The 15,962-nt window shown below is 41.6% G+C and overlaps 1 protein-coding gene across 3 annotated transcripts in view; it reads right to left on the reverse strand.

Moving 5' to 3' along the window:
- The window catches only part of grik2 (glutamate receptor, ionotropic, kainate 2), a 175,276-nt gene that overhangs the window by 53,685 nt on the left and 105,629 nt on the right, over nucleotides 1-15,962 (reverse strand). For all 3 annotated transcript variants that reach the window (XM_084026073.1, XM_084026074.1, XM_084026075.1), the window contains 3 exons: nucleotides 11,960-12,103; nucleotides 8,330-8,437; nucleotides 3,558-3,671 (listed from right to left, as the gene is read on the reverse strand). In XM_084026073.1, coding sequence (XP_083882199.1) covers nucleotides 3,558-3,671; nucleotides 8,330-8,437; nucleotides 11,960-12,103 — 366 coding nt within the window. The remainder of the gene's footprint in view (nucleotides 1-3,557; nucleotides 3,672-8,329; nucleotides 8,438-11,959; nucleotides 12,104-15,962) is intronic.

Consider the following 15,962-nt stretch of genomic DNA (forward strand, 5'->3'; position numbering starts at 1 on the left):
TCATCTTAAGATTCTTTTCAAGTTGAAATCTTCCATGAAAATTGTGTACATGGACACATTTTTTAGCACTCGGCATGACCTCCGTTTCAATTGGAAGTACATTCATGCCTGCACCGATTTTTCATGTCATTGAGACGACAATTCGCCACAAAACCATGTCTTATATATTACATGTAGTTTTTCTTAATATTATGTCTGCTTTGGCCATCATATGGGTTTTGTTAAATGTGTGTGTCACCACAAAAAGGATCTAATTTAGTTTGCCATTGTTCTTATGCTGGGCCAAAAAAATGACAATTTGTATCCCTTTACACAAAACCAATAGGTTGCATTTCATGTCTATTTATAACGCTGCCTCGAGACTGGGTCGAAATATATGTTATTTCAACAGCTGGCACGATGACGGTTATTCAATATCATAAACAACAATAAATATGATGGCATCTGCCTCGGCTGCTGGGTATCTTATTTGCCCCGTTTTGAACGTTCAGTTAAATGTTCACTATAGCTCTGCCATGCTCCTGCAGCGGGTAGCTCATCTCCGTGGAAGTGGAGGCAGGCCTGCTCCTTGCTCTCTCTGAGACATTACACAGTATATTATCTGCAGCTCCAGCCATTAGCCTAAAGGTACTTCATTTCCAGCGCAACATTACAGGAGTGATTTCCAAAGTAGATAAACTGTTGATAGGCCAAGATCTCAACAGTAATTACATCATGTTTTATAGTACATAATCCCTGAGAAAATGATGAGAAGCTGGATGAAAGTGTGCATCAATCAAATGTAACAAACCCAATTATTGTCACCCCTCCCTTCTCTTCCTCGCTGCTCACAGCCATCACACATCTCCCCACGACTCAGTCCTGATATGGCAATTACAGCCGTGGAGAGTCGTCGCTAATAACTGCAATCCAATCACTTCACAGCATGCGCGGAAGGAAAGAAGGCCCACCATAAATAATGACAACCCTCAATTTACTTGATATTGTTATTTTTACGCTTGCCACCTCGATAACCGGATCATAAATGGCTTTAATTTGGCTCGCTTCTCCGAGCTTCCTCCTCCACCACCATTGATCTCACATGGTACAGAGACTGTGACTGGGCTTCATAGGAGTAGAGGCATGCACATGTTCACGCCACGCATGAGGTACGGGACGTGACGGGAAATCAACAGCTACAGGTCCTTCATTTACCATAATTTAACCAATTCCATTTTGTTAGTTTGTGGAATCTTTAGATACCTTAGAGGTACCTTTTGTGAAGTGATCGGGCCCTTGAAGGAATAACTTTAATGCTATTGAGCTGGAACTGGGAGACCTTAGCTTAGCTTAGTTTAGCATAACCCCATGCTCCTGTTGGACTATGTCTTGTCACAACAAGCATGTGCTGTGGCTTCCCGGAGACTTTTTGTCGCTGTGAAGCAGCCGGATGCTGCACAGAATTGCTGGATAAAACGCCGGTTGATTAACGCTACAATGTTTCCGAAAAAGGCTCAAGACTCACCTGTTCAGACTTCACCTCGACTCTGCATAGCATGACCCACTAGCAACACAGCACTTTGATCATAGCACTGTTGTTCTTAAGGTATGTTTGCTGAACAGCTACTACTTTACTCAGAGGAGGACCTAACACTTGTTTCTATTTTTTACCTCTTACTTTATCGGCAATGATACGTTGTGGTTTCTTTCTTTTGACAAATGTACTTATTGTAAATTGCTTTGGACAAAAGCCTCTGCTAAATGCCCTAAATGTAATGTAAATGTTACTCCTGTCCCGGTAGGTGGAGGTTGTCATATTGATTGCAAAGCCCTCTGAGCCAAATTTGTGATTCCTGGAATAAAAGTGGCTTGACTTGAATTTGACTGAAGTTTAAATGGTTCCGCTCCCCCAAAAAACCCAGATCTACCATCAAACTACTAATTCCCATGGTCACGAATGGACTTGCCATCAAAGACAAGAATCCTAAAGGTGCTATAGATGAATATACAGTAGATCAACTACTGAGCCCACAAATTCTCACTCCCAAGTACAGACGCTTGGTCAGTAACCTTTACACTATGGCGTTCCACGTTCCCCTCTAGTGGTTTTGGACGCAACAGGGTGTCTGGTTCCATCATAGTGTCTTTTCAAAATAAATGTCCATCACCTAAGTTTAGACAAACCACCTGAGACATGAAAAGTTTGTTTGACCTGTTGGGCCACCTGTGTGCTCTCTCTTTCTACAGCCCATTCTCAAGGCAATTCTTGAAACAGTTCAAATGCAATCTATTTTTTTATTTTGCTCAGTACAAAAACAATGCTATTGGAAAGACAATTGGGGTCCTTTTTCATGTTGGACATTCAACGCATCCACGTGACTATGCAACATCCAGCTAGTAACACAGGCAAGAAGGACACTCCCATCTGAAATACATTAGTTTGAACGTTGAGCTGAGTGACACAAATCACTGGATATCAAATATGGGATTATTTCACCACCTGCAATGAGACCGTGTTGCCGCGCGTTGCATCAGTCGCTCTGAGCGACCCGTAATGATGCAGGTGCGTTAATGCGAGAGGTAACTGAAGGTTGGTGTCTGTCGCCGAGGGGCGCTGACCAAGCCATTTGGGAGTGAGACCAGCTTGAATGAGATCTGTATAACAACTACCTTACCTTGAGTTGGCTAATGTGATTTCAAAGCCACTAAGCTGAAATAATTCAGGTTGAGACTACGTAATATCATTTATATTAAGTATAATGATATAATCTCAAACAAAAAGCACAATTCACTTTAAAAAGACAGTCTGTTATGTGTAATCATAGACTTTATATCAGTAAGCTCAACCAGAAATATATCAAGGACCTAATCTCCATAGTAGCTAGTAAAGCCAATTAATTAGCATTCAAGTAACATTAAGACACAGATTTAGCTGCTTCTTCCCAATGTTAGATCTCAATGCTGTGGATTTTGTCACAGCTGGTAGGAGAGACACAATAACCCAATACATCTGATAATTCGGTCTAAAGACAGAGAGCCCTAAACCTCGGAATCTTATTGGATAATCAATCAGTCAATTTCCCCTGCCTGAGCCTGCTCCACCAAATTGGAGTTCTCCACAGTGGTGAAGTCAACTGGCAATTTGGGAGTGCAGTGCTTTGGGGTACTCTACTTCAATTGAGTCGGAGAGCAGCGTCCCCAGAAAGTGCTCTAAACAGAAAGGGCAGCCCAGGCAAAGCAGTGAAGGATTTTTCAAGAGGAAAAGCTTAAAAATAATGACATCTTTGAAGGGAGTGTGTTATGGCTGAGAGCTGCTCTAGCCTTCTATAATTGGTCCCATATAAAGCACCATTACAATTTGATTTGGCTATAAACAGACATTTAAAGCTGCAATATTTAATTCGCACAATGTGAACTCAAAATGGCACGAAGAGGTAACTTGAATTTTTTACAGACGTCATTCCTCACAAGACCTGTTGGATAAGATTAGTGAACTGCTCAAGTTTACCAAATGTGTTACTTTTTACCTTTTTGCTGAACACTAACGAAAAAACAAATAAATAGATGAATTGCATTACCAGTATGGTGGAGACGATCAGGGATCGATTGGATAAAGAATCGGAGACATTAGTCGTCTTCCCCTTCTGGTTGTCCGTCATGTTCAGGCCACTTGGAGGATCCCAGGTACCAATCTGTAAAACAAAAACACTTGTGTCTTTTTTTTTTTTACCAAGTTCACAAGGACAGTGCATTCTATACATTGTGTATACAATGTGTATTGTGATTCAGCATGAGATTAAGGGAGGTGAAGAGTTCATCCTTGTTATTGGGGAATCCAGTTAGTTGGTTTCTTCCTTACTAAGCTGTGGAAAACCAATGCTGTTGAAACCGCGGCCATTGATGTGATGCAAACTACCAAACAAACAGCAGACGTGTCCAGTATAGATATATACTTACAAACTTGACATCTCCCTCTTTCTATCCTGGACGTACAGATAATATGCCGCACCCCGAGGACACAGTTAACAGCTGTGTGAACCCTTTTCTTCTATACTCCCACAGGGAATGGTGTAAGAGATGATCTAGGATCTGGATTGGCCCTGTGGCCTTTTGGAGGCTTGATGGAAAACAACACTGAGGCGGGCTGAAAGGAAGAGGCCAGTATCCTGGGGAAGCGAGTAGGAAGAAGAGGATTGCGGAGCTATTGGATCGTGCCTCAAGGCTTCTCTTGTCCTCTCTCAGCTCTCCCTCAAGTCTCCGCACTAAAGCCTCCTCGTCAGCATCCCAACCCAACCCCACCGGCCTGCACACGGGGGCCGCAAGCACTCAACAACCAGCCACACCAGCCACACACTCCTCAGGGCTCCTCTGATGCCCCGCACGAGGGCCGGAGATAGGCTTTGTAATTGCAAATCAACTCTTTAATTCTGGCTTCATGAGACTGGAGGGCTTCTGAAGGGGTTTTTATTAATAGGGTAAATTATTCATGGAGGTGCAGGCGCACACAGACCAGAGGTCAGGAGCTGCTGAGAGGGGAACACCGGCGAGGATGCTGGAGTGTGAAGTGTTTGCGGCTGCATTGGAGAATATTATTTGTATGGGTTGTGTTCGCGGGTTCACCCTTACCGCTGATCATCTCATGAATCTTAAATTGACTGCTGAATACCGGAGATGCTGTTCCTCGAAAAAAAAAAAAAAGACATCCACCATGGATGCAGCACACAAACACACACTCCCACATCGGCCGCGACATGCCGTGATTCATTCTGACATTTACTGCAGGGTTCGGATTTAGTTTGGATGTCAAACCTTTTAAAGTTACCGTCTGTAGTGTTTTCATGCTGAGCTGCAGCAGAGACATGTGAAGGACATCAATTTAAAATAATGTGGTCGGTACATCCAATTAATTTAGCTAGATTTCTGTGTTTATTATAGGAGCCTTGAATGGCATACGACAGAATACACATTTATCGACATCAGAAAAGGAAGTGTGGGGGTTGGATTCATTTAAGGGGACCTTGAGGTAGTTCTATATATACTGAGCTTGTGTGTGAAATGGAAAAAAAAACTGTTTATGACTCTACTCTACATTTTCTCTGCTCCATTAATTCAACACTTCTATCTCAATTAAAACGTTACAGATCAACAGCGACCATGCATAATAAATCCTGCCATATTTTTTTGTAATAAACACATATTGTAAGCAAAATGTTTTAAATTTCAGCTCTTGAGATTTGAATCCACGATATAGGATATTATAATTCTCACACAGCCAACAACACTTTCCAGATTTGTGAAGTCTGCAGCTCTGAAAGTCATATTACTGGAACTTCCATGATCCTATTTCATCTTCTTACTGAAACATTTTAAACGCTGAAATCCCTATTTTTGGCTGTTATTGGTCTGAATTCTCCATATCTGTCAAGCTTCCCAAAGAATCACAAAACCCTTTTTATTTTATGTCTTCCATTATCATGCACAGAGACGGGAGCAAAACTGAGAGGGTTCTGAGATAAGACACGTTAGCTCACTGGATATAACATCTTTGTTTTTGGCTATCACTTGCCATTTCTGTTGACTGCCACAAAACCAAATTGATTAACAAACAGGCAAAATTCTTGAATGGCAACAAACCGCATGTCCCACCATGGCTCAGTAAGGAAACACTGAGATGACATGTCACATGAAAGGAATACAATTCCCTCATCCTTTAACAGTTGCTTGAGCAGTGATCTCTTTACAGCACGCATAGACAGGAAGAATGATTACAGCCGTAAACAACATTTCAAATCTGCATACGGACAATGCACGCATTGTAAGAAGCATTGTCAGATGTGTGAAATGTGTCTGGTGTTCATTCTGCGTCTTGATCTGAGTTTGATTTAAATGTGCTTTATACGACTATTACAATTTGCCATCAGTGTACACATTTACATTTTATTTCTATCCTGCTTGTCAAAATGCAAATTGGGTTTCATTTCCAGTAAAAATGTTCGTAAAATTCTTCAGAGATAAAATGATCTGCCGGTCAAAATGCAAATTGGACTTCCAGTCAAAATGTTCGTAAAATGTGCACAACCAGAATCTATAACAATGGTTTGAACTCAAAATATTACTTTGGGGAATATGCCCCCCCCCCCCCCCCCCCCCCAAAAAAAAAGATAATTTTCAAAAAGAAAAATGCTTTGTTCAAAAAACTGTTGCATCTGAAGTTGACTTGGCAGAATGTTAACTGAGCAAAAGGTCATGTTCAAGGATCTCAGCATGTCTCGCGGGGCATATTGGATCTCATGAGACTCAGCAGGCTAGTTAGATATTGTTAGTTAGATATTGCAGATTCTGAAGGCTCCAGTCTCACTGTATAACAGTCTTATCATGAAAGTTCATACAGAGAACAATCTCCATTCAGCTTTCATGTTCAGTGTTTTGGAATGGAAGCTGCCACAACAAGTCTACAAATGGGTTCTCTTGGTCAGGGTTAGGTACATTGTCTTCCATGCTGGTCTACGATGAGATCACAGAGCCAATGTAGCATGAAGCCTTTCATGGAGGCCTTTCTTTTCTGGTGGCTTAGTCGAACACCGAGTGCTGCAAAACACCACCAAAGCCAAAAGGTTTTTCTTTTGCTCACTTTGACTGTGAATCCAAAGACCTTTTTTTTATGGTTGTAGAAGAGAAAAAAGGCTGTAGTTATATTTTGTATAAAGAGTTTTTTGTGCCCTTGTGCCCCTCATGGGCTTCTCATTATCTCCGTACTTGTTCTGGGGGGCATTTTTGACCTGAGCTACTATTCTCGGGGGCTACACTTACCCACTCAACCCCTTTCTGGCCTTATGAACGAACACATTTTTATCTTTTTGCATAGGATAATAAAAGTTTATGATCCTTACCCTGGGCACCTGGTTATGATTTAAAATGGGGGGGGGCACATATGAAGGATACTGAAAAAATATTGTAATTTAAAACCAACTTCCTTTAATTCTACACCAGCTAAACTTTGGATGAAGTCAAACTACCACTTGCTCTAGTGTTGATCAGTTGAATTGACGCTGCTATGATAACCAAGTATGAATCAAGAATGCTACATTAGCAGAATGTTTCTGAGCAACAGAGCGTGCACGTAACCATAGTAACACTCTCATTCCTGCATGCGTGCTCACGTGCAAGAGGAGAGGTAGAGATGCTGACTGAGACTACTCTGATTTATCCTCTATTTATGCAGGGATACTTATAATTCATGATTATTTTATTTAAGATTATTGGATTGTTTTTCATAAACAGGATGTTCACTAAAAAACGATGTCTTATCTGTGACTTTCCAAAATGTTAAGTGATACCAATATGTTTAAGTGCCATTTTTAAGAGATTTAAGCATATTTTGATGATTATCTGGATTATATCATGAATCACAACTATTTTGGCCAGAGTACTATATGGCTGAAAGGAAACAATATCATAGCAATGTATCTTTCTGTAAAAGACAGACACATTGATTGTGGACTTTGACAGGTTCTGTCAGAGCACGTGATGTAGTACAACGAGCAATGCACAGATCAAGTGATATGGAATATCAAGCGACTTATTGAACCTTGTGTTGTATAGAAGTTCCATTGTACTCTCAGTGTCTCAAGTGAAAGAAAAAGTCAACCCTTTTATGGAAGGTTGTGATGTAACTTTATGGAATGTTATGTAAGAAAGTCTGCTATTTACAGTAGTTGCATTGTTACACGTCTTTATTATTTGAACGGTGATCATGTGGCATTGAGCATTCCTGCAGACGTGATATGACGCTGATGTGAAACATATTAATGAAATGTATTTTTGGTTCTGAAACATCAACATGCAACGATCCCGTAGTTTGCAGAAATGTACAATGCCAACATCTTTACTTGTACCCATAGACTGTAAATTAGAAGTGGACAAGTAGTCAAGTCATTGTGACGTCACCCATTGCCAACCAGTGAACGGAATTGACCATATTTGGATAGACTTCCATAAAATCAGACATCTTTTCAACAAGGGTAGTCGCCCCCTGATGGCCCAGTAGAGAGAATGCACGTGTAAGGCACTTCAGTTTGGCTTCGCCTTTCAGAAGCCCCCTAGTTGTACCTGTAAGCCCTCAATTAATGAACTGCAGATCAATTTAGATATGCATTTACCCTTGCATAGTAATGAGGTTTTGCGGCAGATTGATTGTGTGTGTGTGTGTGTGTGTGTGTGTGTGTGTGTGTGTGTGTGTGTGTGTGTGTGTGTGTGTGTGTGTGTGTGTGTGTGTGTGTGTGTGTTGATCTTTCACAAATCACTGCTGCATTAACACCTTGATCACACACACAAATCCAAGACGCTCTACCTTCTCAAGCCCCTCCTCCTTCAGACTGATGACATCAAGGTCGAAGTCCGTCCTCAAGCCATTGGTCCGGTTGAAAGTGATTCTCCCGGTCAGGCCATCCCAGTGGGCCTGCAGAGAGAAGGCAGAGATAACAGGCCTATCAGAGGAGACAGGCAATCATCGGCATCAAGACGATTCCGCTTTCTGATGTGTTTTTGATGTCAGTGTTTGAGGCAAAGCAGTCAAGGAATGAGAACACACACACACACTTCTATTTCTACCTCTTGTACACACCGTTTCTGTTTGTACAGTCTCTTCCCTTGCATCGACATGCCTACACACACTCTGAGGCTGCATTCGTAACAGTGGGAAGGCAATTACCCAATCTTTACAGATATTTAGGGGTGTGATAGGATACAATGTAGCATGAAAGTGGTTCGGAGCAGGAAAGGCTTCTTCGTAGGTACAGCAAATCATCACAGTGCTGCTCCGACTGGAAATCGGGGACTTCAGGGCCTTTCTTTAGTTACATGAGTGGGAGTAATAGATCTGGAATTTCCTCACTCGGTTCAGTCATCGGCCTCATAAGCATTTGTCATACTACATTGAGTCGGTGTCGGAATACCTCCCCATTGATACCAGTGCTGTCAGCGCATACAAGGATATGTGGCTCCAGTGGAGATTGTTATGAGCTATTATTACCAAGGAATATGGTCGGTATATCTGTCAACTGTTACGGTAAGCAAACAGTATGTGGATTTGTTACTCAACTAACATTTGTCAACTGCTTGCTAGTTTCCCTGGAAATCTGCTGTGGATATTTCTGCTCCTCAGAGGAGGATCCCTGCTGATCTTGGTGTCCTACCATAATAGTCTCATGGCAAATGGTGACATTGTCATGACATACAATGTATTGGTTTTGTGTACAGGGACACTGATTGCCCATTATGTTTGTGCTGCTCAACATGAAAGCAATGCAAACGGAAAGTCGATTTAAAATTGACATGCATGTTGATGTACAATCATTAGATTTAAATGTTGTGATAATTTCACAAACTGTGAGACTGTGTTGCGTTGCTACAACGTCCATGTCAACATTGTATATCAAAATCATCAAAGCTCTTGGGTGGATTGCCATGGAACTCACTTGGCAGATTCATGCCCCATTGAGGATGAACCCTGGCCAAACTGAGCCGCCAGCCTCCTATTAACCCCATGTTTCTCCCACTCTCTATGTAGAGTTTGTCAATGTTAGGCGATCTAGCCTCAACTTTTCGGCACGTAGGCGCTAAACTAAAAAAATGTAAGCCTATAAACAAGATCTTGACACTAGGATCCTCTTTAAGGCAGGGCTTCAAGGTCAGATCATGAAGCGGAATCCACCTTAAGGCCTCTTTCATGTCAGTTAATATTGGGATCTAGTGGTGTGTCGTCTTAAACATATCTTAAGTCTATTTGGAGAAATCCACCCTGGAGCTTTCAGGGCCCCTTGGAGTTCTGAGTTGTCAGGGCAGTGTCCAGTGTGCCTGGCTGGTCATTCAGCCTTGACTGCCATCCTCAGGACAAAATGTAACTTTGTACACATGATATAAGGAATGGAAGGGATTTACTCCCTCAGTATCCAAATTGAAAAGTTTAAGTTTTTTAAATCACATTTTGGGCTTGACAACTATTGAACTCCATTATGTTTTGTTCATTAATTTTCTTCAAAGAGGAGATTCCCTAATGTTTTACATCAACTCCCTCAACTGTGCAACACCACCATCACCGACATTCCTTGGAACAAAAGAGATATTGCCATGATATCAGTGCTGGCATCTCCTTTAGCACCACCAAGAAAAACATTTATTACCCAAAACACAACCAAGAGTATATCATCAATTGTTATTAGCTTGCAAAAAGAAATGAAAGTCAACCATTTCTGTCTGTAGAAATAGATTTAATCATCTGACAGAAATTGGCTGCAGAAAACTCAGTGCTCATTTTTCTGATTTAAATTTGACATCTTTTATTTATTGAATGGCTGAGACTCTTTGTGCCGTGAAGCCTTCTTCAGTCGTCTTTGTACACAAAATTACTAAAACATTTTCTTTGCAACAGTTTTTGCTGTAAAAAAAAAAAGGCATTGAGGGGGAAACAGCACAAAAAGCTACATTGGACAGAACCACTCCATCAGGTGAAGAGGGGCTGACCTTATCCAGACAAAGTTAATGTTGCACTCTGTGCTGACTTTTTGTTTCCTGTTCCCAACAGCAGAGCCCCGACTGGTCAATACAAACCAGCTCAGTGACCCTGTGGTTCAACTGTTGAAAACACAGAGACGTGGGCTTTCAAGGAGGTTTTTTGGCTTCGCTAAATGTTCTAAAATAGAGAGGGTTAAAGTGTATGAAAAGACTGCACTTCAGCCAACAAAAAGGTTTTAAAACTGAGATCCAGAGGTCCAGGGATGTGATCCAGGAGACCAAGTAAGACAAGAATATACTCTATTTGTGTCCACATAAAATTATTCCTGTCGGTGCTCGCTATTATGATCTTTGGTTTCACATTGGCACCGTGGGGGATGAGCAGCTGTAAAATACAGCAGTAATTAAGAAAAGGAAACGTTTCCAGTGTCCATATTCCATATCCGTAGTCTGGGTACAGACTGCAGTTCAACTCTACATTATTGAAGTGTGATTTTTTTATTATTAGAATATTGCAGGTTATGGTATTAAATATTTAAAGATTTTTTCACCAAAAAGTGGTAGTTGAAAGGGCATTTTTCTGCCTCATGCAGGTGAACGCTCTGCAGAACATAAGATTATGATGTTGGCTTGTTTAAAAAAGATATCTTCAAATCCAAATAAGACATCAATTCACCTCATCTTAAATTGTCAATCTAATCAGAAAGCAACTATACAGCAATCCCCCTACATGCTGTATTCATATTCTCACCGAATCTGCAGTTCAATCACAACTGAGCCACTGAGCTATACAGCGTCTTAGAAATGGAGGCATCGTCCTGTGTTATCAAGAGGACAGAAAAGGCACAAAAGCAAAAGACTGAGAGGAGAAGATGGAAAGCAAAGACCAAAGGGGTCAGGGAAAACTGTTTAATATAAATAAATGTTTCCATTTGAAAAACCCTGACCATATAGTTTAATTATTTGCAGTCTCCCTGCGGAGTAATGGGGACCAGAGGGTTAGAGAACCCTAAATATAGGTTCTCCTAATCCCCATCTTTCCACAAACAGGAAGCTCTGGATTAACCACGGCAGCTTCATAAATGCAGTGAACTGTGGGGCAATTACCAAAACTTTAGATCATGTTGTGTTTTTGTTTCTGCATGGCTGATTAAAGCTGAAATCCAGACAGCAGCCTCGACATGGCCGCCCTCCTTGCCAGGGAGGGCGGCCATGTCTAGAGGAGGGGGGGTTGTATACACTTATATGGGGGGGGGGATTCTGGGGGGGGGGGGGGGGGGGGATTCTGTACAAACAAATGCACAGATAAATAATTTCATTTTTTTTCAAATGCCCTTCCTTGACTGCCTCTGCCTTATTTGCATTCTTGGTGAGTCTGCTTTCCCGCGAGCATGTGTTTCTGTGTGAAGGTGCTGTGTATGCTGAGGAGGAAGACAGGACAGGGGGGAGCAGGTAGAGAAGCAACTACCTCTTTGATGAGGGCCATGAAGCGGTTCCCGAAGCGCCAGGGCTTGTGTCTGTTGCACTGTAATGAGCTGACGGTGATCTGCTGAGACTGCTGCACAGCCACGGCCACCACGTGCACGGCATCGTACATCAGCGCGGCATCCGTCTGCAAGCCGAGACACAGAGGTTGGGGGAAACGGAGCGTCGTTAACATGGAACACAGCACAATGACAAATAAGAGCTCCCAGAGCAGCACGGATCTGTTTCGGAATCAGAGAATCATCAATATCATGATGGCAGAATCAAAGCCTCACATTTAATTCCCAGATGTGTGGCTCTGCAGAGTATGGATCACTGCGTGGAATTGATTTACTATGTAAATGTAGTGACAGAAACTGTGAAAAATAAAAGGAAAAAGGGAAATAAATGCACTATGTCATCATTTGGGAGGTACATGGAAAAGCATTTGCCAAAAGACTCAATTTATTTTTTTAGCATATTCATTGCCAGCCGCGACAGCGACACTGGTATTGTTTTCATCTTGTGAGTCTGTGTGACACCCGTTCTCACTGCCAAAAGCAGCAAATAATGCAGCTTGGACAGATGGCGTCTGACACCAACGCTCATTTTGTATGTGAGAAATTGTATTTGATGCAACCACCCACTGCATTATGGGTAGAGAAACAGACACAGTATAAAGAAAGAGAGAAAGTACATATAGGAGGTGAACAGGTCAAACAAACAGGACTTTGGCCTAGGACAGAGATCCCAAAGTCCAGGTCGCGGGACGCCGATTTTCATTACTTTGACTGAGTTATTCTTCTGGTAACATGGAAATGAAAGTATTTTGTAAAAATCAAGTTTGCACATGACAACAAAGATGTTCACTCATAAGTTACATGGAGATGACTTTGACTTAGGTGTCCTGCTTTTATCTTATAGTAAGTTGTTTATGTATGTCTCTGCTATTTTGGGGGTTTGGGGACCCCTGGTCTAAACTAAAAGTTAACATTTTGTCGTCTCAGTCGATAGTCATGACTTGTTAGACTCGTTAACGAAAGGTTAGTTGTGTCTATTGGCATCCCTCGCACCAGAGAGGAGGCGGGGCTTACCTCCACACCTCCAGAATTGATTGGTGAATTTCACAAAGCTGTATTCACTGGATCTAGCAAGACACGACAGCTGGATGAACCCAAAATAGACAATTTATCTGTGATTCAATAGCAATAAATGGATAAAAAGGATGCTGAAACAACTCCATGATGATTATTTGTAAAAGGTCTGAGGTCATGCGTTGTCTCTTTGTCTGTCCGCAGAACAACAAGCAAACAATATTTAAAATGCTTGTTTTCTGAATGGAGTCTGGATTGAAGGGTGCTAGGCTATGCTAACGTTGTCGCTGCCACGTGAACACTCAAAATACCTGAATCTAGACATAAATACAGCCGCTACGTTTACCTTACACAGTCTCTGGCTTCTACACATAGTTCCAACTAAGTTTTCCCACTATGTATGTAAACATATACTGACATGCCGTCACTGACATGCAAAGAGCGATGCTAGAGGGGAACGAGCGTCATAATTTGAAGCTTTGGAGCTCTGACCAAGCCCATTGGCCCCCCAATTTCTGCCTTGGTCCAATTTACAAGTCATTTCCCCATCACTAGATGGTCTGTGGAGTTTCAAAATGGTGCAATCAGCTGCAGTAGTGGTGCAGATTTATATCTTAAAATAGTATGAGATACAGGGTAAACAGGAATGAAACCGCCTGAAGGAGTACAGATAAATGACATTCAAACAAAAGCTACACAGATTAGTTGATATAAATTGAGCCGTACAAGTATTTGCACAAATATAAATAGTCTGCAAGAATATATTAATGATGAATAATTAATTTGAAACAACTCCCAAACTCTCTTGCTTATAATTGGTGTTATATTTAACAGCTATTTCCAGGAAACATATTAGGGAAATATTTCAAAATGACAGAACCCTAAAATAAAGCATTGCATCACAGACTACTAGTATGATTCAATACAAGGTAAGGTCGTTGGTGTGTGTTTTAGCGTATGACTGTAAATAGTGGTGAGTCTCGGGTTACTATTTTCCATGTGTAATAGTCACTTTAGAAGCCAGAGACTGTAAAGGTCATTTGGGGTTTTAACAGAGCTAAAGGTACATTGTTCATAGTCCTCACCTATAGTCCATCAGGGCATTTAGGTCCTTTATTGAAACCAGTGCACATTTCATGGTCTACATTCTTCCAGCCATCTGTAAACTATTATGAGTATATTAGTGTTTTGTAAAAAGATTAGTCCTAATTAAGACTATTCTGCAAACCTAATGACGTGTGATAAAATAGTGCTATAGGAACGTACTTGTCGGGCTGCAGCTTTAATTTACGGAACAAAGGGTGGCAGCCAACTCCTAAAAGCCTTTCACAAACCCTTAATGCATATAAAATTATGTGTGTATGCTAAAATATGTGAGGTATACAGTGAGTGCAGTAGTATTTCCCCAGAGAATCCATAGGAACGGTCCGGTTCTAACACAATATATGTGACACATTTATTGAACGCTACCTGCTCCAACAGCCTACAGTCACTGGCTGAGCTGGGTAAAGCTGTGGTTGTTTTAATCTGTAATGCTATGGAGGTGGCTATGCTCGCTACACTAAGTATGGTTATACTTTTATCAAATTAAACGTAGTGATAGGAGTGTCTTCGGCTCTCTCTTGAGAAGACGGATGTAGACACCAAAAAGCTCCCGCAGTAAGTAAAGACACGAGCGACGCCAGAAGGTAGGGCGTTGACGTGAAAGCAACAAACTGTTTTTTTTTTCTTCTCTCTCCACAACAATTAAAATCCGGTGTCAATATTGTGATTTTTGTTACGCAGCAACAACAGACCGTTCAAGCAAATTCAATCAACAACAAACAAAAAGGCTCTCAAGCTCAATATGCACAGAACCCTTCTCGAAATCTGACAGTGTGCTGCAGGAATACAGTCTCTCTCTCTCTCTCTCTCTCTCTCTCTCTCTCTCTCTCTCTCTCTCTCTCTCTCTCTCTCTCTCTCTCTCTCTCTCTCTATGTTTTATTTTTTATAATAAAGTCTTGACAACAAACAGTTGGTCCAAACAGAGGAGTGATGCCGAAGCTATCAGAGAAGTGCCAGTCATCCACGCTTCATGAAGAAGCCTATAATTCTGCAGTTCCTCAAAAAAGAAAAATCTAATTAGTGTTTGTCTCGCTTGATTGAAAAGCAATCAAAACAGCTCTCCACAGTAGTTGCATGGAAATCGTGCCCTGAGGTGCAGGGGAAAGCTTTTGACCAGCAAGAAGAAGAAAAAAAATCACTCCCCAACCTGTAATTTTCCCCCCATTTGAGCCTTGATTGAACGTCGGAAGGTTGTGACTCAAGTTGCCGGTTTGGCTGTAATCGCGTGGTGAAGACACTACAGTGGCTATTCGGCATGCATGTGTGTGTGTGTGTGTGAAGCCGGATCCAACACGCATGAGAGATGTCCAGAGATGTTTCAAAATCAATCACCGTCAATAAGCTTGCCTTCTAGAAATCCCGACTGGTTCCGGTGAGTGCCTGCAGGAGTGTGAGGTTTTAATAATCTGTGTGAGAAGAAGGCAAAGGGAGTGTGAATTTATTGCATTGTGGGTGTCACCTGGAGGCTGTTAAGTGTGCACGTTCTGCAGATATGGATGTCAATTGCCCACTTTGACTGCCTTTATGGTTATTTTCAGAGTAGCCAATGCTGCACTGATTGTTGAATCGGCCATGCTACATGATATACTGTCTGGTAGATGTGCGTCTACGGACCACACGGGAGAACGGAGACCACCGAGATCAGTAGGGTTCAAGACTATCCACACAAATCCAACGATTGACTTGTGTATGATCAGTTCATCGTGGCTGTGATGCAAGAAGAAAGCTTATGAAGTGTCCAAAATGGAGGCAATTTAATTTCATGGAAACATCCTTGAATCTTATGTCCAATAGAAAGGGTTCATGCTA

The sequence above is a fragment of the Eutrigla gurnardus genome, assembly GCF_963514095.1.
Source record: "Eutrigla gurnardus genome assembly, chromosome: 14".
Lineage (NCBI taxonomy): Eukaryota > Metazoa > Chordata > Actinopteri > Perciformes > Triglidae > Eutrigla > Eutrigla gurnardus.